The sequence below is a fragment of the Mustela lutreola genome, chromosome 1 (genome assembly GCF_030435805.1).
Source record: "Mustela lutreola isolate mMusLut2 chromosome 1, mMusLut2.pri, whole genome shotgun sequence".
NCBI lineage: Eukaryota > Metazoa > Chordata > Mammalia > Carnivora > Mustelidae > Mustela > Mustela lutreola.
Window position 1 is genome coordinate 148,020,144 of NC_081290.1, and position 24,020 is coordinate 148,044,163.

Consider the following 24,020-nt stretch of genomic DNA (forward strand, 5'->3'; position numbering starts at 1 on the left):
ATGTTTTTAATCCAATATAAGTAGACTTATTATTAATGAGATATTTTGTATTTCTTACTAGTCTTCAAAAACCAATGTATATAGCAAATCTAAAGTTGAACTAGCTATATTTCAAGTGTTCAGTAGCCACATGTAGCTAGTGGCTACCATATTGTACAACACAGATATAAGAGTTACAGAGTTGAGTAATGGAGAGCTCAGTATTTAAATTTTAAGATTTTCTTTGGGACAATAGAAAGCTATTTTTCGAACATTTGCCTGGGTCATTGAAGAATCTATCTAAAGATACTGATCTGATTATTTCCTGATCATATGACTTACCTACTAAAAATTCTTCAGTAGATTGGCATATTTTTCAAGATAATTTATACTTCATCTCTTAGTGCATGAAAGTCTTTATGATCTGGTTCCTTTCATATGTCTCTGGCTCATTTCCTGATTCAATCCAATGTGTGTTGCCTTAGCTCCCAAAAGGACCTGCCTTTGTTTCCTGTAGATTTTACTTTTCTTTTCTTGTGCTATTAAGTGTTTTCCTCTTTACTGAATGCTAACCTTGCTCTTTTACCTCTTTACGTAACTAACTTCTATTAGTATTTCAGAATTAGATGCAAAGATTATTTTCTCTGGGAAAAATCTCTGTTATTCACGAGTATATACTGTAAAGGCAGCATGTGCAAATTTAAGATACAAATTACAGACTGAGGAGAGTATATTTGGATCACATGGAACAGCCATAGGGTTAATATCTACAATAGCAGAAGAGTTATAAATCAGTTAAAGACCAAAGTACAGTGAAAATGTAGGCAATCTTGAATAGGTATTTTCTATGAGAAGAAATAGAAATTATTAGTGAAAGTTTGAAATATAATTTTTAACCTATCAAGGTAGTAAATACGTGAAAGAATGATTGCATTTTAGCATAAGTACAGAGCAGAGCTGTCGAAAAGAAATTAATAACAAACCATATATGTAATTTAAAATTATCTAGTACCATATTAAAATTTAAAAATTTACAACGAGGGAGGAGTCAAAATGGCAGAGAAATAGCAGGCTGAGACTACTTCAGGTATCAGGAGATCAGCTAGATAGCTTATCTAAACATTGCAAACATCTACAAATCCAACTGGGGATCGAAGAGAAGAAGAACAGCAATTATAGAAACAGAAAATCAACCACTTTCTGGAAGGTAGGACTGGTGGAGAAGTGAATCCAAAGCGACGGGAAGATAGACCGTGGGGGGGAGGAGCCGGCTCCTGGCAAGCGGCGGAGCAACAGAGCACAAAATTGGGACTTTTAAAAGTCTGTTCCACTGAGGGACATCGCTCGAGAGACTAAACCGGGGTGAAGCCCACACAGGGTCATTGTGGCCCTAGGTCCCGCGGGGTCATGGAAGGATCGGGGGTGTCTGAGTGTCGCAGAGCTTACAGGTATTAAAATGGGGAGGCCGGCTACAGAGACAAAGCCGAGGAGTGAGCTCCCAGCTCGGGGTAACCTTGAACTGGTCGCAGGCTCGTTGAGCTTGGAGCGCGGCCGGAGGCCAGGGAGACGGGAATAATTGGGCGCTGTTCTCTGAGGGTGCACTGAGTGGGGCCCCGAGCTCTTGGCACCTCCGGGCTGGAGACTGGTAGGCCACCATATTCATTCCCATCCTCCAGAACTCTATGGAAAAGCGTTCAGGGAACAAAAGCTCCTGAAAGCAAACCAGAGATGATTACTCAGCCCGGATCCTGGTAAGGGCAGTGCAGTTCTACCTGGAGCAAGGACACTTGAGAATCAATACAACGGGCCCCTCCCCCAGAAGATGAACAAGAAATCCAGCCAAGACCAAGTTCACCTACCAAGGAGTGCAGGTTCAATACTGAGGAGAGCAGCGGAATTCCAGAGGAGGAGAAAGCAAAGCACAGAACTCATGGCTTTCTCCTCATGATTCTTTAGTCTTGCAGTTAATTTTTTTTTAATTTTTTTTTTCTTCTTCTGCTAATTTTTTTTAACCTTTGCCCTTTTCTTTTTTAACGGTTTTTAACTAGTTTAATATATATATATATATTTCTTTTTAATATGTTTTCCTTGTTTTAATTGTTTCTTTTTTTTTTTTTCCTGAACCTCGTTTTATCCCATTTCTCCCCAAGTGACCAAATCAGAAGTGCTTTGGGGTCACTTCTGATTTGGTTAAAGTGTATTTTTCCTGGAGTCTTTGCCACTTTTTAGTATCTTACTTGCTCCATCATATACTCTTATCTGGGACAAAATGACAAGGTGGAAATATTCACCACAAAAAAAAAGAAAAAGAGGCAGTACCAAAGGCTTGGGACCTAATCAATACAGACATTGGTAATATGTCAGATCTAGACTTCAGAATGACGATTCTCAAGGTTCTAGTTGGACTTGAAAAAGGCATGGAAGATATTAGAAAAACCCTCTCCGGAGAGATAAAAGCCCTTTCTGGGGAAATAAAAGAACTAAAATCTAACCAAGTTGAAATAAAACAAGCTATTAATGAGGTGCAGTCAAAAATGGAGGCTCTCACTGCTAGGAGAAATGAGGCAGAAAAAGAATTAGTGATATAGAAGACCAAAGGACAGAGAATAAAGAAGCTGAGCAAAAGAGAGACACACAAATACTGGACGATGAGGGGAGAATTTGAGAGATAAGTGATACCATAAGACGGAAAAAAATTAGAATAACTGGGATTCCAGAAGAAGAAAGAGAGAGGGGAGCAGAAGGTATATTGGAGAGAATTATTGGAGAGAATTTCCCTAATATGGCAACGGAAAAAAGCATCAAAATCCAGCAGGTGCAGAGAACCGCCCTCAAAATCAGTAAGAATAGGTCCACACCTCGTCACCTAATAGTAAAATTCACAAGTCTTAGCAACAAAAAGAAAATCCTGAAAGCAGCCTGGGAAAAGAAGTCTGTAACATACAATGGTAAAAATATTAGATTGGCAGCAGACTAATCCAGAGTCCTGCAGGCCAGAAAGACCTGGTGTGATATATTCAGAGCACTAAATAAGAAAAACATGCAGCCAAGAATATCCAGGTAGGCTATCATTGAAAATAGGAGAGATAAAACGTTCCAGGACAAACAAAAACTGAAAGAATTTGTAAACCAGCAAACCAGCTCTACAGGAAATCTTGAAAGGTGTCCTCTCAGCAAAGAGAGACTCTAAAAGTAGTAGATCAGAAGGAACAGAGACAATATACAATAAGTCACCTTACAGGTAATACAATGGCACTAAATTAATATCTCTCAATAGTTACCCTGAATGTTAAGGGACTAAATGCCCCAATCAAAAGACACAGGGTATCAGAATGGATAAAAAAACAAAACCCATCTATATGTTGCCTACAAGAAACTCATTTTAGACCCGAAGACACCTCCAGATTTAAAGTGAGGGGGTGGAAAACGATTCACCATGCTAACGGACCTCAGAAGAAAGCTGGGGTGGCAATCCTTACATCAGATCCATTAGATTTTAAGCCAAAGACTATATTAAGAGATGAGGGTCTGTCCAACAAGAAAATCTAACAATTTTAAATATCTATGCCCTAACATGGGAGCAGCCAACTATATAAACCAATTAATAACAAAATCAAAGAAACACATCAACAATAGTACAGTAATAGTAGGGGACTTTAACACTCCCCTCACTGAAATGGACAGATCATCTAAGCAAAAGATCAACAAGGAAGTAAAGGCCTTAAATGACACACTGGACCAGATGGACATCACAGATATATTCAGAACATTCCATCCCAAAGCAACAGAATGCACATTCTTCTCTAGTGCACGTGGAACATTCTCCAGAAAAGATCACATCCTGGGTCACAAATCAGGTCTCAGCCAGTATCAAAAGACGGAGAGCATTCCCTGTATATTTTCAGACCACAATGCTCTGAAGCTAGAACTCAATCACAAGAGGAAATTTGGAAAGAACCCAAATACATGGAGACTAAACAGCATCCTTCTAAAGAATGAATGGGTCAACCAGGAAATTAAAGAAGAATTGAAAAAAATTCATGGAAACAAATGATAATGAAAACACAGTGGTTCAAAATCTGTGGGACACAGCAAAGGCAGTCCTGAGAGGAAAATATATAGCAATACAAGCCTTTCTCAAGAAACAAGAAAGGTCTCAAGTACACAACCTAAGCCTACACCTAAAGGAGCTGGAGAAAGAACAAAGAAAGCCGAAACCCAGCAGGAGAAGAGAAATCATAAAGGTCAGAGCAGAAATCAATGAAATAGAAACCAAGAAAACAATAGAACAAATCAACGAAACTAGGAGCTGGTTCTTTGAAAGAATTAATAAGATTGATAAACCCCTGGCCAGACTTCTCAAAAAGAAAAGAGAAGGACCCAAATAAATAAAATCATAAATGAAGGGGGAGAGATCACAACCGGCACCAAAGAAATACAGACCATTATAAGAACATACTATGAGCAACTCTACGCCAACAAATTTGACAATCTGGAAGAAATGGGTGCATTCCTAGAGACATATAAACTACCAAAACTGAAGTGGGAAGAAATAGAAAGCCTGAACAGACCCATAACCAGTAAGGACATCGAAACAGTCATCAAAAATCTCCAAACAAACAAAAGCCCAGGGCCAGACGGCCTCCCGGGGGAATTCTACCAAACGTTTAAAGAAGAACTAATTCCTATTCTCCTGAAACTGTTCCAAAAAATAGAAATGGAAGGAATGGAAGGAAAACTTCCAAGCTCATTTTATGAGGCCAGCATCACCTTGATCCCAAAACCAGACAAGGATCCCATCAAAAAAGAGAACTACAGACCAATATCCTTGATGAACACAGATGCGAAAATTCTTACCAAAATACTAGCCAATAGGATTCAGCAGTACATTTAGAGGGTTATTCACCACGACCAAGTGGGATTTATTCCAGGGCTGCAAGGTTGGTTCAACATCCACAAATCAATCAATGTGATACAACACATTAATAAAAGAAAGAACAAGAACCATATGATACTATCAATAGATGCTGAAAAAGCATTTGACAAAGTACAGCATCCCTTCCTGACCAAAACTCTTCAAAGTGCAGGGATAGAGGGCACATACCTCAATATCATCAAAGCCATCTATGAAAAAACCCACCGCAAATATCATTCTCAATGGAGAAAAACTGAAAGCTTTTCCGCTAAGGTCAGGAACACCACAGGGATGTCCATTATCGCCACTGCTATTCAACATAGTACTAGAAGTCCTAGCCTCAGCAATCAGACAACAAAAGGAAATTAAAGGCATCCAAATTGGCAAAGAAGAAGTCAACCTATCACTCTTTGCAGATGATATGACACTCTATGTGGAAAACCCAAAAGGCTCCACTCCCAAACTGCTAGAACTTGTACAGGAATACAGTAAAGTGTCAGGATATAAAATCAATGCACAGAAATCAGTTGCATTTCTCTACACCAACAACAAGACAGAAGAAAGAGAAATTAAGGAGTCAATCCCATTTACAATTGCATCCAAAACTGTAAGATATCTAGGAATAAACCTAACCAAAGAGGCTAAGAATCTATACTCAGAAAACTATAAAGTACTCATGAAAGAAACGGAGGAAGACACAAAGAAATGGAAAAATGTTCCATGCTCCTGGAGTGGAAGAAAAAATATTGTGAAAATGTCTGTGCTACCTAAAGCAATCTACACATTTAATGCAATTCCTATCAAAATACCATCCTTTTTTTTTTTTTTTTCCAAAGAAATGGAACAAATAATCCTAAAATTTATATGGAACCAGAAATGACCTTGAATAGCCAAAGGAATATTGAAAAAGAAAGCCAAAGTTGGTGGCATCACAATTCCAGACTTCAAGCTCTATTACAAAGCTGTCATTATCAAGACAGTATGGTACTGACACAAAAACAGACACATACATCAATAAACAGAATAGAGAGCCCAGAAATAGACCCTCAACTCTATGGTCAACTAATCTTCGACAAAGCAGGAAAGAATGTTCAATGGAAAAAGGCAGCCTCTTCAGTAAATGGTGTTGGGAAAATTGGACAGCCACATACAGAAAAATGAAACTGGATCATTTCCTTAAGCCACACACGAAAATAGACTCAAAATGGATGAAGGACCTCAATGTGAGAAAGGAATCCATCAAAATCCTTGAGGAGAACATAGGCAGCAACCTCTTTGACTTCAGTCACAGCAATTTCTTCCTAGGGACATCGCCAAAGGCAAGGGAAACAAGGGCAAAAATGAACTATTGGGATTTCAAGATCAAAAGCTTTCGCACAGCAAAGGAAACAGTTAACAAAACCGAAAGACAACTGACAGAATGGGAGAAGATATTTGCAAACGACATATCAGATAAAGGGCTAGTGTCCAAAATCTATACAGAGCTTAGCAAACTCAACACCCAAAGAACAAATAATCCAATCAAGAAATGGGCAGAGGACATGAACAGACATTTCTGCAAAGAAGACATCCAGATGGCCAACAGACACATGAAAAAATGTTCCACATCACTCAGCATCAGAGAAATACAAATCAAAACCACAATGAGGGGCGCCTGGGTGGCTCAGTGGGTTAAGCCGCTGCCTTCGGCTCAGGTCATGATCTCAGGGTCCTGGGATCGAGTCCCCCATCGGGCTCTCTGCTCAGCAGGGAGCCTGCTTCCTCCTCTCTCTCTCTGCCTGCCTCTCTGCCTACTTGTAATCTCTCTCTCTGTCAAATAAATAAATAAATCTTTAAAAAAAAAAAAAAAAAACAACCACAATGAGATACCACCTCACACATTCAGTCAGAATGGCTAAAATTAACAAGTCAGGAAATGACAGATGCTGGCAGGGGTGTGGAGAAAGGCGAACCTTCCTACACTGTTGGTGGGAATGCAAGCTGGTGCAACCTCTCTGGAAAACAGCATGGAGGTTCCTCAAAAAGTTGGAAATAGAGCTACCCTATGACCCAGCAGTTGCACTACTGGGTATTTACCCTAAAGATACAAAAGTGATCCGAAGGGGCATGTGCACCCAAATGTTTATAGCAGCAATGTCCACAATAGTTAGACTATGGAAAGAACCTAGATGTCCATTAACAGATAAATGGATAAAGAAGTGGTGGTATATATACACAATGGAATACTACGCAGCCATCCAAAGAAATGAAATCTTGCCATTTGCGATGACTTGGATGGATCTAGAGGGTATCATGCTTATTAGCAAAATAAGTCAATTGGAGAACGACAACTATCATATGATCTCCCTGATAGGAGGAAGTGGGGAGGCAACATGGGGGGTAAAGGGGGTAGGAGAAGAATAAATGAAACAAGATGAGATTGGGAGAGAGAGACAAACCATAAGTGAATCTTAATCTCACAAAACAGAGGGTTACTGGGGGGAAGGGGGTTGGGAGAGGGGAGTGGGGATATGGACATTGGGGATGGTATGTGCTGGGGTGAGTGTTGTGAAGTGTGTAAACCTGGCGATTCACAGACCTGTACCCCCTGGGGATAAAAATAAATTATATTTTTATAAAAAAACATTTACAATTAAATTCCATTATTTATTTTGTCTGAACATGTCCAAAATGATTTTAATATCTAATCAATATAAAAACTTACTAAAGAAACTTTTAATGTCTTTATACTAAGTCTTCAAAATCTAGTGTAAAGGTTTTAGAATACCCTAATTTTTACTAGTTATGTAGAGGAATAGGTGTTTTTTTTTTTTTTTTTTCAAATATTTTATTTATTTATTTGACAGACAGAGATCACAAGTAGGCAGAGAGGCAGGCAGAGAGAGAGAGAGGAGGAAGCAGGCTCCCCGCCGAACAGAGAGCCCGATGCGGGGCTCGATCCCAGAACCCTGGGACCATGACCCGAGCCAAAGGCAGAGGCCTTAACCCACTGAGCCACCCAGGCGCCCTGGTGTTTTTGAACATTATTAATGAAGATGCATTTTGGAGAAGAATTTGACAATATTTATCAAATTAAAAATATAAATGATTCAGGGTTCTATTCCTAAAAATCTATCCTTCAAAAATACTAATATCCTTTTAAATATTACGGATATGTAGACATAGATGTTTACTGCAGTGTTGTTTGTAACAGGAAAACATTGGAAACAGCCTAAATGTCCTTGTCTTATAGAGGTTTCATTAAATAATTATGGTATTTCCAGACAGCAAGGTACTCTATAACCTTTAAAAATGTGGGGACTCTTTAGGTTAACTGAGTTTTTATAATGAGTTGAGTAAATTTTAACATGATATAATCATGTAAAATACTTAGACTGTGTCTGGCACATAATGTTATATATTATTTGCAATTATTATGATTAATCATTATTATTACTGATATGGAAAAATCTCCAGATATGTTAAGTGAAAAAGAAATTCAAAGTGTAGAACTATGTGTTACCATTAGTTTTGTAGAGGGGAAAAAAGAATATATATGTATTTGCTTGTATAGTTGTACAGTATCTGCGAAAGAATATGTGAAAAACTGATAACATTGATCATATTCGATGAGGTAAACTAGACTGTGGGGGTGGGGATAGAGACTTTCCACAATGTTCTTTTTTCTACCTTTTGAATTTGATCCATGATGAATATCTTTGTGAAAAAATTAAAATGTAAATCAAATTTATTTCTCTTAAATATTTTTGAGAAATCCACACCTTACCATTAAATTATTTCTATAATTAATATGTATTATTATGATTTTAATCAAGAAAAATAATACAGGATATTTTTATTTCAGTTCTGTAGATTGGCTAGATGATATGAGATTCTGGGCATATTTAATTTTTAATTTTTGATTAATCAGAAACACTTGGTTTCCAAATGTATATGACTTTTGGAAATATTTCTAAGTTGCCTTTATGTTGTCACAAGAAAGTTATACTTAATAAAATTTGGTTTTGCAGGACATTATGTTAGTGCCCTAATATAAATGAAATGAAATCTGTGTGCAAGTGATACTCTGAGAGTTGAGGTCTTGTGAAGAGGATGGAAGAATTCTAGTTTATTCATATTTTACAGTATTGACCATCTTGTTTATCATATTTTCTGGATAATATGAATGATAATTTTATATTTGAAATATATTGCTCTTTCTTATTCATGAGAACTTACTGTCACTTGTGTTTTAGGATTTGGAGTGGATCAGTTACGAGATGACAATCTTGAGACTTATTGGCAATCAGATGGCTCCCAGCCTCATTTAGTAAACATCCAATTCAGGTAAAACATTTTTGGATTTTTCAATTTGTGTAGGTTAAATGGACAAAGCAATCTATTTTATTTACATAAAATTGAAAGGCATAGAAATAGTAGTGAAATGCACTTAGCTCTGATTTATTTATAAGCCTTGAGATTATTTTTCTATGCCTCTAAATTGTGTTTTAAGTTTACTCAGTCTTGTCTTTTGTGAATTTTTTTAAAGTACTTTACACGGTCCTTTTACATAGAGATTTCTTTTTTTTTTTTTTTTTCTAAAGATTTTATTTATTTATTTGCCAGAGACAGAGGGAGAGAGAGAGAGCGAGCACAGGCAGACAAAGAGGTAGGCAGAGGCAGAGGGAGAAGCAGGCTCCCTGCTGAGCAAGGAGCCCAATGTGGGACTCCATCCCAGGACGCTGGGATCATGACCTGAGCCGAAGGCAGCTGCTTAACCAACTGAGCCACCCAGGCGTCCCTACATAGAGATTTCTTAAATATACTTTTCAATATGATTTATTTTGGAAAAATATGCTTTGCTTATGACCCAAAGCAATGAATGCCTTAATGCATCTCATTAACTACATCTGAAGTGATAATAGTAAGTTCATTAGGTATAGTCTATTCACATAATTCTCAAATTTGTATTTCCATTTGGGAAAAATAAAATGTTTTGACCTAGGACCTCTAAGGATATTTTGAGTTTTGAAATGCTTACTTTCTCAGGGAAAGGAAAATGACCGTGTTTTTCAATTGCTTTGAATTTATTGATATAAATGGAAACCAGCTAACTTGATTATTTTGCCCATTTATATAATCTTTTTTTTTTTAAAGATTTTATTTATTTATTTGACAGAGAGAAATCACAAGTAGATGGAGAGGCAGGCAGAGAGAGGGAAGCAGGCTCTCCGCTGAGCAGAGAGCCCGATGCGGGACTCGATCCCAGGACTCTGAGATCATGACCTGAGCTGAAGGCAGCGGCTTAACCCACTGAGCCACCCAGGCGCCCCCATTTATATAATCTATTTTGACATTTTATAGCATTGTATTTTTAATTTTTCTATTCTTTTTAAAAGTTTATTCTTTTTTTTCCTTTTTATATTCTTTTTAAAAAGATTTTAAAGTAATCTCTACACCCAATGTAGGGCTTGAACCACAACCCCGAGATCAAGAGTCACATGCTAAGTTGCATAATTAAGCCAGCCAGGTGCCCCTTTAGTTTGTTTTTCTCACTGAGGGTACAGATCAGCAAATTTCTTTTTCTTTCTTTCTTTTTAAGATTGAGTTATTTATTTGAGAGAGAGAGAGGGTATGAGCGATCACACAGCGGGAGAGGGAGAGACAGACTCCCAGCTGATCAGGGAGTCCGTTGTGGTGCTTGATTCAGGGACCCTGGGATCATGATCTGAGCTGAAGGCAGATGTTTAACTGACTGAGCCATCCAGGTGCCCCAGATCAGCAAAGTTCTTATGCAAAAGCCAGATAATAAGCATTTTACGCCTTCTGGGCTATCGGGTCTCTGTTGCAACTACTCAGGCCATTATTGTATGAGAGCAGCATAAGCAATGCATACTGGCTGAATTTAGCTATTCTCATTAAACTTTATCTTAAAAAAGTAGGTGGTGGGCAGAGTTCACCCGATGGGTTATAGTAAGCCAACTCCTGTCCTTATGTATTAAATATGTATACACCAGAAATAAAAACAGCACCTAATATTTTTTAGAGACCTGAAATACCAAATGCTTTACTAAAATGTGTTACCCATTCATTTCATTTAACCTTTACAGCTATTTTTTTTTTTTTAAGAATTTACTTATTTATTTGACAGATCACAAGAAGGCAGAGAGGCAGGCGGGGGTGGGGGGAGGCAGGTTCCCTGCTGAGCAGAGAACCTGATGTGGGGCTTGATCCCAGGACTCTGAGATCATGACCTGAAGCGGAAGGCAGATGCTTAACCCACTGAGCCAACCAGGTGCCCCCCACCCTTTACAGCTATTTTTATTCTTATTTTATAGTCTCAGAAGCAGGCTTAGATAAATTAAGTAACTTGCCCAAGCGGTGCCCAAGGGGTGGCTCAGTGGGTTAAAGCCTCTGTGTTCGGCTCCCTGGGATCGATCCCTGCATTGCGCTCTCTGCTCCACGGAGAGCCTGCTTCCTCCTCTCTCTCTGCCTGCCTCTCTGCCTACATGTGATCTCTGTCTGTCAAATAAATAAATAAATAATCTTTAATTAAAAAAAAATCAACTTGGCCAAAGTTACACAGCAAATGAGTGGCAGAATTGCAACTGAACACAAGTACTCTGACCCCAGAGCCTACGCTTTTAGCCATTATACTATATAGCCTAGGGTAAATTTCTTTTCCATGACAACAAAGGCTATCCATCACTTAAAACTGGTATAATCGGTGTCCTAATTTAATTGTATTATTAGAATAGCAGATTTTTTTTTTTTAGCAAATACAATTTTACACAGGAGAGTGTATTGAAGAAATAATAATTTTAAAAAATCTGTTAAATTATTAAGCATTAAAAGTTCCAGGTATTATATCATCTCATTAAAAGTTTAATATTTAATAGTTGTTAATGTGTATCATTTTAAAATGGTCATCAAGACTAAGATGTGGGTACTATAATTTGTTTTCATTTTACAATGAAAAAACCAAAACTTAGAAAAATTAGCTAACTTATTCAGGTCACACCCCGTGCAGTTATAGAGCCTGGATGTGATCTAGCAGTCTTGACTTCAAAAACAGTTTATAGTTAGTATTCAGCTCCTTCTCAACCAAGCTTATCAAAATAGTCAGGAACTCAAGGCCCTCCCTTCTTAACTCAGCCCTTGCCCTGGCTAGGGAAGCCTCAGGCTTTGAGGCTATTTATTTTTTTTTTAATTTTTAAAAATTTTATTTTATTTTTTTAAAAGATTTTATTTATTTATTTGACAGACAGAGATCACAAGTAGGCAGAGAGACAGACAGAGAGAGAGAGAGGGGGAAGCAGGCTCCCCACTGAGCAGAGAGCCCAATGAGGGGCTCGATCCCAGGACCCTGAGATCATGACCTGAGCCGAAGGCAGAGGCTTTAACCCATTGAGCCACCCAGGCGCCCAAGGTACACTATTTTAAAGAAGTGTTTTAGGAAAAGGGAAATTGATTAAGAATTTTGGAACAATCTCATCCTTAAAGAAAAGTTGCAAGTATAGCACAATTTTTTTCCCCTGAATTATTTCAGAGTAAGTTCCAATATTTTTCTCAGTTCTCCAGAAAGCCTTTTATATGTCATTCCAAAGAAAGACATTATCCTCCATAACCACAATACATCCTTAGGAAATTAACATTGACACATTTAATTCTACAACCCTATTCTTATTCTACCAATGGTGCCAGTAAAGTTGAATTACAGGTTGAATTTTGTTGTCCCTTCTCTTTACTCTCCTTTAATCTGGAATATTTCTTCACTCTTTGACTCGGCACTTTCGAAGATTACAGTCCAGTTATTTTAAAGAATGTTCCTTAATTTCATTTTCTTTGATCTTTACAAGTAACTTCAGGTTATGCTTCTTTAGGAAAATAGCACAGAAGTTATGTTCTGTGCTCGTTATTGCATCTTACTACTTGGGGTACATGATTTGCATTTTGTCCCATTACCGATGATGTTTACTTCCATTATATGATTAAGATAGTATCTACCAAACTTCTCCACTGAAAAGTTTCTTTCGTGTTAATCAAAATTATTACTATCAGTATGGACACAGAATTTACTGTTTTATTCATCTGCTCTAAATCTATTTTTTTTTTGAAGATTTTATTTTTTTTATTTGACAGAGAGATACACAGTGTGAGAGGGAACACAAGCAGGAGGGGTAGGAGAGGGAGATGCAGGCTTCCTGCTGAGCAGGGAGCCCAATGTGGGGTGCAGTCCCAGGACCTTGGGATCATGACCTGAGCCAAAGGCAGATGCTTAACAACTGAGCCACCCAGGTGCCCCATAAATCTATTACTGCCATCATTTGTGTCAGCACTCAAATTTCCTCAGATTTAGATAGTGGGAGTCCCCTACAGTTGACTATTACCTTTTGACAGTGTCTTGATTATTCGAGCACTTTCTTTTGTTCTGGCAGAAGATTCTGTGCTCCATTTCCCCAAGATCAGGTGTATTGTAGTAGACAATAGTAGTTAGAAACCAGATCTTGTGGGGTGTCTGGGTGGCTTGGTCGGTGAAGCTTCTGACTCTTGATTTTGGCTGAGGTTGTAGTCTTAGGGTTATGAGATCAAGCCCCACATTGTGCTCTCTGCTCAGCAGGGAGTCTGCTTGATTTTCTCTCCCTCTCATTCTGCACCTCCTCCCCATATGCACCCCCCCAAAACCAGGTCTGGTATATTAAGCACACCCAGTGCACCAGATCTTGTATTGGGTGTGCCCATTGCTCTGGGATGTTGCTATTTCTAAGCTTTCTCAGTGAGGGGGTATATGTACATAACACATACATGCATACATAAACATATTTACATTTGTATTTATTTCTCTGTCTTCACACATACGGAAATCATAGATTCATATCGACACTTCCAGTTCTAATCTAGAGTGAACAGGGTTTATTCTAGTTTTTTCTCTTTCTATTCTTAAGCCCTTTCTTCATGAATGAGAACCTGGTTCCTTCTCTCTTATCTTTCCTTACTTCTCTCATTAATCCACCTGTATGCAGTCTTCCATTTCTCTCATTGCCGCCTCTCCAACAAAGATGCCCCTTCACCCCACCTAGGCTCTCAACCTGTCCTGTGCTGTTGTCTTTTCACTCTGTCTGTACTTTCCTATTTGCAGATAACTTTTTTTCCTGGTCTGGGCCCTGGCATCTTACATCAGTCACTCCCTTTGGGATGGTGGGGGTGTTCTCTTCAGCTCATTTGGGGTTTGGTGTTGCATGTTAGGCCACTTTTCTAACCCTTCTTGGCTCCAGAACCTCACTGCATGGTATGAATGCCCTCTTTTATCTCCCTTTGGGCTTGACACTCCATTATAGGCTACCTTACAATGTAGATGTCTTCTCACTCCACAAAGGCTCTTATATCTACATTGGGCCACCTTGTGGTATGGATGTCTTCATCACCCCACTCATGCTCTGACACCCCAAACCTGGTTGCTTTCCTCTTCAGAAGTTCTGCTCACTTCCATATGGGCTCCGACATTGTCCTACACTTGCTTCCCTCCCCTGTGTGAATGCACTCCTTACTTTGAACAGGCTCCAGTAGCCCATTTTTGTGTATGTGCCTGTCTTTCTAGATCCTTTCTAATAGCTTTAGGACTAAATCATTCAGAAAGGGGAAGTTCTTTTTATTAGTTTTATATTTCTTAAATTGTTTTTTAAAATCAAAATGACATTGGACACTTGTCCCTGTATTAGTGGATAATAAACTATTATATTTCAAATAGATGAAATAATAGTAAACTATAATTCTACACTTAATCTGCCTTTTTGCCCCCCTTTTCAAAAAAAAAATTAAAAATCCTTAAAAAACCCATCAAAAAAAAATCCTCAAAGGAGAGCAAAACAAGAAGGCAAAAGATCTTTAGTAATTTTGGTTGACAGTAAGTTTAATCTTAGTTAACAGTGTGACGTGGCTGCTGGAAGAACTAATATGATCTTAGGATGCAGTAATGGAAGCATAAAGCCTTGGAAGACCTCCTGTGTATCATGTTCCATTTTGGCTTTCTCTCTGTGACTGATAAAGCTAGAGTGTGCTCAGAACAAAGTGGATAGAGTAATTAGGGAATTGAAAACAAACCATGTAGGGGCGCCTGGGTGGCTCAGTGGGTTAAAGCCCCTGCCTTCGGCTCAGGTCATGATCCCAGGGTTCTGGGATCAAGCCCCGCATCGGGCTCTCTGCTCAGCGGGGAGCCTGCTTCCTCCTCTCTCTCTCTCTGCCTGCCTCTCTGCCTACTTGTGATTTCTGTCTGTCAAATAAATGAATAAAATCTTAAAAAACAAAAAAACAAAAAAAACAAACCATGTAATAAAAAAATTGAGAACATATAGTCTGCTGAAGACTTTGGGAGACATGGTAGTTTTCTTTACATAATTGGAGGCCTTTATACTTTGTGGAGGATTAGACTTCTTTTGTGTGACCTCATAAGGGAAGACTGTCCAAAAGATGGGAGTTACACAGAGACCAATCATGACTTTATAGGAAAAACTTTAAAAAATCAGAACTGATCAAAGATAATGTAGTGAGTTTCCTATTAGAAAAATTTTGAAACTGGTTATTTATCTGATGCAGATGATTATATCATTTGACCCTCTGAGCTCATTTTTAGCCCTATGGACACTTGATTCTGATTATATCTAATTAAATATTAAAAATATAATAATTATATTTAATATAATTAAAATATAATTAAATATAATTAAAATATTCTGATTATATCTAAATTATATCTAATTAAAATACCTAATTTTTTACTTTGGTATTTGTTTACTGTGCTACCTTGTGTAATAGCTTAGAATGTTAGAATACCTCTAAATTTAGCAATAGACACACTAGCAACTGAAGTGTCATGTAGGGCTCATGCATTCAACATCTACTATTTTTTTTTAAAAGATTTTATTTATTAGAGAGAGATCAAGAGAGAGTGAGAGCATGAGCAGGGGGTGGGGAGGAGCAGAGGGAGAGGGAGAAGTAACAACCCACTGAGCAGGGAGCCTGACATAGAACTCGATCCCAGGATTCTGGGTTCATGATCTGAGCTAAAGTCGGATGCTTAACCCACTGAGCCACTCAGGGGCCTCTCAACACCCACTTTTATTTGGAAAACTTTCATATTTCTCTGCTTTTCTTTAGAGGAATGTACTGTTCGACAGCCATGCAGAAATTTACAAAGAAATAATCTTTTGAATAAGATTTAAAACTGTTATCTGTTAAATAAATCAAGAGGAAAGACTCATCCCCCAAAAGAAAGTCTCGGCAGTTAGGGAGAAAAATGCTAAGGCAAGGAGGGGGAAAGGTCATATATCCTAAGAAAATGAAATATTGTTTAAGTGAATAATGCTGTAATTAAATGGAAAATATGGAAGTGTTTTGCCTTTTCTGTTTGTAAAAGCAATACTCTTGGGAAGAATTTCCAAATTTATTAAAAATTGTCAAAGAAAACTTAGAGTGTAGTTTAATATGGAACATTTAAAGTACATACCAGTTTTAAAGGGTAACTACTAAAATACTAAGCCGAGCAGGAACAAAATAAAATTTCTGCTTGTGTTTGGTCTTCCTTCACAAAATTTCTCCAGATTTTATTAATGTGACCTTGTCATTTTTATCATGATGATAAAAAATATATGCCACTCGTAATTATACACCATTTATAATAATTTTCATCATGAAGAAATTTTTTGAAATAGTGAAGAACAGAAGAATGTTAAGTAAAATACTGAAAGTTATACTGACTTGTTTTGTTTTGAAGAGAAAGATTGATAGTTTAACAGTGAGATAAATGATAAATTCTAAAAAAAAAGATCAGCATTTCTTAGAATCTAGTTGAAGATGAACATTGATAGTCATAAATTTCATTATTATTTAAAATACTAAACAAAAATAACTTTATAAATTTAATAATACCATTCACACACATATATATCAACACATGTATGGCTATAAATTGGTTAAGTCAAATCATGCAAATTAGTTTCCTCATTCCCCATATTGCTGACTGTTCATAACTTTTATGTTTTAGAAAGTTTTATAAAGTCTGTACTTTTTGCTCCATCATCTCTGTTGATTAGTTTAGGTTTGTAAACCATACCCATTAACAGGTGAACACAGAACCTAGCTCATGGCAGCGCCCTAGTTTCAGGGCTTAGACGTCTTTGTTAAAAAGCATTTGTACATAGGTCCTGAGATTGAGCCCCACATGGGGCTCTCTGTTCAGCAGGGAACCAGTTTCATCCTCTCTCTGCCTGCCTCTCTGCCTACTTGTGATCTTTGTCTGTCAAATAAATAAATAAGATCTTAAAAAAAAAAAGATAAAAAGCATTTGTACAGGGGCAGGGGTGCCTGGGTGGCTCAGTAGGTTGGGCCTCTGCCTTCGGCTTGGGTTGTGGTCTTGGGGTCCTGGGATGGAGCCCTGTGTTGGGCTCTCTGCTCGGTGGGGAACCTCTGTCCCACTCTCTCTCTTTCTGTCAGATGGATAAATAAAATCTTAAAAAAAAAAAAGGCAGAGAACAAACTGATGGTTATCGGAGGGAAAGTGGGGGTGGGTGCATGAAATAGGTGATGGGGATTAAAGAGTAAGTACATTTATCATCATGAGCACTGCTTAATGTAAAGAATTTTTGAATCACTGCGTTGTACACCCAAAACCAATATAACACTGTATGTTAAGTATACTGGCAGTAAAATAAAAGGTTAAGGGGCAAAAAAAAAAAGGCATTTGTATGGCGGCACGTTGGTGGCTCAGTGGGTTAAACCTCTGCCTTTGGCTCAGGTCATGATCTCAGGGCCCTGGGATTGAGCCCTGCATCCTGCTCTCTACTCGGCAGAGAGCCTGCTTCCCCTTCTCTCTCTGCCTGCTGCTCTGCCTACTTGTGGTCTCTCTCTCTGTCAAATAAAGAAAATTAAAAAAAAAAAATTTGTACAGTTATTGAATACAATAGTATTTCTTCCTTCTTCCTACAATAGTATTTCCAAAAGTAGAGTAAATGGAAAAATCAAAGTGCTGATGCCATTAAAACAATAATCGGTCTTTTATCCATTTTGAGTTTATCTTTGTGTACGGTGTAAGAGAATGGTCGAGTTTCATTCTTCTACATATAGCTGTCTAGTTTTCCCAGCACCATTTATTGAAGAGACTGTTTTTTTCCCACTGTATATTTTTACCTGTTTTGTCGAAGATTATTGAGGGTCCATATCTGGGCTCTCTACTCTGTTCCACTGATCTATGTGTCTGTTTTAATGCCAGTACCATGCTGTCTTGGTGATCATGGTTTTGTAGTAAAGCTTGAAATCAGGTAACGTGATGCCCCCAGTTTTGTTTTTCTTTTTCAACATTTCCTTAGAAATTCTGGGTCTCTTCTGATTCCATACAAATTTTAGGATTATTTGTTCCAGCTCTTTGAAAAATGCCAGTGGAGTTTTGATCAGAATGGTATTAAAGGTATAGATTGCTCTAGGCAGTATAGACATTTTAACAATGTTTATTCTTCCGATCCAAGAGCCTGGAATGGTCTTCCATCTTTTTGTGTCTTCTTCAATTTCTTTCATGAGTGTTCTCATGTTCTTTCATGAGTACAGAACTTTACCTCTTTGGTTAGGTTTATACCCAGGTATCAAACTCGAAATGGATAAAAGACCTCAACATGAGACAGGAATCTATTAGAATTCTAGAGGAGAACATAGGCAGTAACCTTTTCGATATCAGCCACAGCAACTTCTTTCAAGATATGCCTCCAAAGGCTAAGGAAACAAAAGCGAAAATGAACTTTTGGGACTTCATCAAGATCAAAAGCTTCTGCACAGCAAAGGAAACAGTCAACAAAACAATGGGACAACCCACGGAATGGGAGAAGATACTTGCAAATGGCAGCAGAGACAAAAGGTTGATATCCAGGATCTATAAAGAACTCCTCAAACTCAACACACACAGAACAGACAATCATATCAAAAAATGGGCAGAAGATATGAACAGACACTTCTCCAATGAAGACATACAAATGGCTATCAGACACATGAAAAAATATTCATCATCACTAGCCATCAGGGAGATTCAAATTAAAACCACAAACCACATTGAGATATCACCTTACACCAGTTAGAATAGCCAAAATTAGCAAGACAGGAAACAACATGTGTTGGAGAGGATGTGGTGAAAGGGGAACCCTCTTACACTTGGTGGCAATGCAAGTTGGTGCAGCACTTTGGAGAACAGTGTGGAGATTCCTTAAGAAATTAAAAATAGAGCTTCCCTATGACCCTGCCATTGCACTCCTGGGTATTTACCCCAAAGATACAGGGCCATCTGTACCCCAATGTTTATAGCAGCAATGGCCACGGTCGCCAATCTGTGGAAAGAATCAAGATGCCCTTCAACGGATGAATGGATAAGGAAGATGTGGTCCATATACACCATGGAGTATTATGCCTCCATCAGAAAGGATGAATACCCAACGTTTGTAATAACATGGACGGGACTGGAAGAGATTATGCTGAGTGAAATAAGTCAAGCAGTGAGAGTCAATTATCATGGTTTCACTTATTTGTGGAGCATAACAAATAACATGGAGGACATGGGGAGATAGAGAGGAGAAGGGAGTTGAGGGAAATTGGAAGGGGAGGTGAACCATGAGAGACTATGGACTCTGAAAAATAACCTGGGGGTTTTAAAGGGGTGGGCACTGGGAGGTTAGGGGAACCAGGTGGTTGGTATTGGGGAGGGTACGTATTGCATGGAGTACTGGGTGTGGTGCAAAAACAATGAATACTGTTGTGCTGATAAGAAATTTTAAAAAAATTAAAAAAACAATAATAGGTACTAAGCTTATCAATAATTTAAGACAATTGCAAGTACATTAGAAATTATTAACCTCAACCAGACATTTATTGGACTTCACCAGTCAACTACACATTGAATTATGAATGAAAAAAAAATTAAAGGAGATGTTAGGAAATTATTGTCAAAGATTATGACTAAAACATGTGATGTAATTTAGGATTAGATAATTTTTTTTGGCTCTTAGGAACTGACTTTCACATACTGCCATTATGTAAGCCCTGTGTTCAACTTTTTTCCATTTGCTTTCCATATGTGTGTTCATGAGTACATTATGTACTAAAGAAAGGACTTTGTGTATTGAAAAAAGATTAGATTACAAATAAGCTTGAAAAGGTTCAGTGTGGACTTATGCAGTTGACCCTTGAACAACACAAGGGCTTAAGGGCTCCCCCGCAAAGTTAAAAATCCACCTGTAACTTTTCAATCCTTCAAAACTTATTACTACTCTACTGTTGACTGGAATCCATACCAATAGTATAGATGACTAAACATATTATTATGTGTGTTGTACACTGTATTCTTACAATTAAGTAGACTAGATAAAAGAAAGTGTTATTAAGAAAATCATAAGGAAGAGAAAATACATTTATAGTGCTATACTGTATTTACTGAAAAAAATCTGAGAATGAGTGGACCTGCACAGTTTAAACTCATGTTGTTAATGGGTCAGCTGTGTTTTGTTAAGATGAAACAGAATAGAATACTCTTCCCTTCACAGAGAAAATAAGCAACTTGTAATTTTTGTAGCAGTTTCTTGGCTAGTTAAGCATGTAAATTTTAGGAATAATTGGTATGTATTATTGACCTGTGCCAAGATGGACTTGAAGTATATAATAACAAAGTTCCATTTACTTTTATACCTCATTGTTCTTTTTATTAGGGGCAAGTTCTTTCTTTGCCCTGGATGAGAATTTTGTAGGAATAGATATGACATTTTTAGGTAATATATACAGTTCTGTTAATTTCAAATAGCAAAACAGACTAGAAATTAAAACATTCATCCTAGCTGTAATGAAATAAGCTAGTATTCCTAGCTAATAGTGAAAGCCCCAGACTTGCTTGTTTCTTTTAAGGGTTGTTCCTCTCCTTAAGCTTCAGTCTGTTGTAAATGGAATGATAAGATGTGGTTTGCTTCTCTTTCCATACCTAGGTTTTATTTTGTCTTCTTCCATATTTTTAACTAATTCTGAACTCTCCAGGCTGGCTAGGATGGGAATGGAGAAGGAAAACTTAAAGTTGCCAGCTCTGTCTTGGTCCATAGCTAGTTTTTCATATATGGCTTTTATGATATTGAGAAATGTTCCCTCTATCCCTATGCTGCAGAGAGTTTTAATCAAGGAAGGATGCTGTATTTGTGAAATACTTCTTTGCATCTGTTGTGAGGATCGTACGTTCTTGTCCGTCCTTTTATTAATGTAGTGTATCACATTGATTTGCAGTTGTTGAACTACCCTTGCATCCCAGGAATCAATTCCACTTGGTCATGGTGAATCATCCTTTGATGTACTATTGAATGCTATTAGCTAGTATCTTGGGGAGAAGTTTTACATCCATGTTCATCAGGGTTATTCATCTGTAATTCTCCTTTTTGGTAGGTCTTTGTCTGGTTTGGGGATCATGGTAATGCTCACCTAGTAGAATGTGTTTGGAAGTTTTCTGTGTGCCAAATTTTCTCTATCCATTTATCAGTTGATGGACATTTGGGGCTCTTTCCATAATTTGGCTATTGTTGATATCAATTTCATTGCTCTTTACTATTAGCTTACTAAGTACAGGTCTTTATTTTATTTAATGTTGTTTTAAAATGTCAGTGGTTCTACAAGTTACAATATGCATCTTTAAAGTATCACAGTCTACCTTCAAATAATGTAACATTTCACATACAATATCAGAGTCTTAAACTCTTTACTCTCATTTCTCCATTTTACTTTATGCTGCTGTTGTATGTACTTTTATTTCTCCATTTCTTATAAAGCCCATAACATACTGCTTGAAATAGTTATCTTTAAATTTTTTTTTATTTATTTATTTGACAGACAGAGATCACAAGTAGGCAGAGAGGCAGGCAGAGAGAGAGGAAGGAAAGCAGGCTCCCTGCTGAGCAGAGAGCCTGATGCAGGGCTCAATCCCAGGACCCTGGGATCATGACCTGAGCCGAAAGCAGAGGCCTTAACCCACTGAATCACCCAGGCGTCCCTAAATAGTTATCTTTAGAAAATTTTTTTATTTTTTATTTTTATATTTTAAAATATTTATTTATCAGAGAGAGCACGCACACAAATGGGTGGTGGCAGGTAGAGAGAGAAGCGGGCTCCCCACTGAGCAAGGAGCCCAGTGCTGGACTTACCCCAGGACCTTGGGATAATGATCTGAGCCTAAAGCAGAGCTTAATTGACTGAGCTGCCCAGACGTGCCTTTATAAAAATTATTAAATGTGAAAAATGTTTTCTATTCACTTACATGTTTATTATTTTCAGTACTCTTTATTACTTTTCATAGATTCACATTTCTATTTGGTATTTTCCTTCCTTCTGAAGAAATTTCTTTAACATTACTCATTGTGCACATTTGTTGGCGATCAATTCTCACAGCTTTTGCTTGTTTGAAAATGTCTCTGTTTGTCTTTATTTTATACATTTATTTTTTATAAAGATTTCTTATTTTGGGGGAAAGTGCGAAAGAGATGAAGAGTGCTACCCAGGCGCCCCTATTTTGTCTTTATTTTTATTTTTGTATTTTATATTTTTTATTTATTTTTAATTTTTAAAAAATTTTTATATAAACATATAATGTATTGTTAGCCCCAGGGGCACAGGTCTATGAATCGCCAGGTTTACACACTTCACAACACTCACCATAGCACATACCCTGCCCAATGTCCATAACCCTACCACCCTCTCCCAACCCCCCTCCTCTCAGAAACCCTCAGTTTATTTTGTGAGATTAAGAGTCCCTTATGGTTTGTCTCTCTCCCGATCCCATCTTGTTTCATTTATTCTTTCCCTACCCCCCAAATCCCCCACGTTCCATCTCCACTTCCTCATATCAGGGAGATCATATGATAGTTGTCGTTCTCCGATTGACTTATTTTGCTAATAAGCATGATACCCTCTAGTTCATCCATGTCGTCGCAAATGGCAAGATTTCATTTCTTTGGTGGTTGCGTAGTATTCCATTGTATATATATATACACCACATCTTCTTTATCCATTCATCTGTTGATGGACATCTAGGTTCTTTCCATAGTCTAACTATTATGGACATTGCTGCTATAAACATTCGGGTGCACATGCCCCTTCGGATCACTTTTGTATCTTTTTAAGGTAAATACCCAGTAGTGCAATTGCTGGGTCATAGGATAGCTCTATTTCCAACTTTTTGAGGAACCTCCATGCTGTTTTCCAGAGAGGTTGCACCAGCTTGCATTCCCACCAACAGTGTAGGAGGGTTCCCCTTTCTCAACATCCTCGCCAGCATCTGTCATTTCCTGACTTGTTAATTTTAGCCATTCTGACTGAATGTGTGAGGTGGTATCTCATTGTGGTTTTGATTTGTATTTCTCTGATGCTGAGTGATGTGGAACATTTTTTCATGTGTCTGTTGGCCATCTGGATGTCTTCTTTGCAGAAATGTCTGTTCATGTCCTCTGCCCATTTCTTTTTTTTTTCTTTTTCTTTCTTTTTTATTTTTTTAAAGATTTTATTTATTTTATTTGACAGAGAGAGAGATCACAAGTAGGCAGAGAGGCAGGCAGAGACAGAGGGGGAAGCGGACTCCCTTCCGAGCAGAGAGCCCGATGCGGGGCTCGATCCCAGGACACTGAGATGGTGACCTGAGCCGAAGGCAGCGGCTTAATCCACTAAGCCACCCAGGCGCCCCCTTCTGCCCATTTCTTGATTGGATTATTTGTTCTTTGGGTGTTGAGTTTGCTAAGCTCTGTATAGATTTTGGACACTAGCCCTTTATCTGATATGTCGTTTGCAAATATCTTCTCCCATTCTGTCAGTTGTCTTTCGGTTTTGTTAACTGTTTCCTTTGCTGTGCGAAAGCTTTTGATCTTGAAATCCCAATAGTTCATTTTTGCCCTTGTTTCCCTTGCCTTTGGCGATGTCCCTAGGAAGAAATTGCTGTGACTGAAGTCAAAGAGGTTGCTGCCTATGTTCTCCTCAAGGATTTTGATGGATTCCTTTCTCACATTGAGGTCCTTCATCCATTTTGAGTCTATTTTCGTGTGTGGCTTAAGGAAATGATCCAGTTTCATTTTTCTGTATGTGGCTGTCCAATTTTCCCAAC

General features: G+C 37.9%; 1 protein-coding gene across 3 annotated transcripts in view; it reads left to right on the forward strand.

Annotated features, from left to right (window-relative positions):
• ANAPC10 (anaphase promoting complex subunit 10) overlaps positions 1-24,020 on the forward strand; it is a 104,567-nt gene that overhangs the window by 20,930 nt on the left and 59,617 nt on the right. For all 3 annotated transcript variants that reach the window (XM_059176176.1, XM_059176155.1, XM_059176166.1), the window contains exon 3: positions 9,130-9,220. In XM_059176176.1, the coding sequence (XP_059032159.1) occupies positions 9,130-9,220 (91 nt within the window). The remainder of the gene's footprint in view (positions 1-9,129; positions 9,221-24,020) is intronic.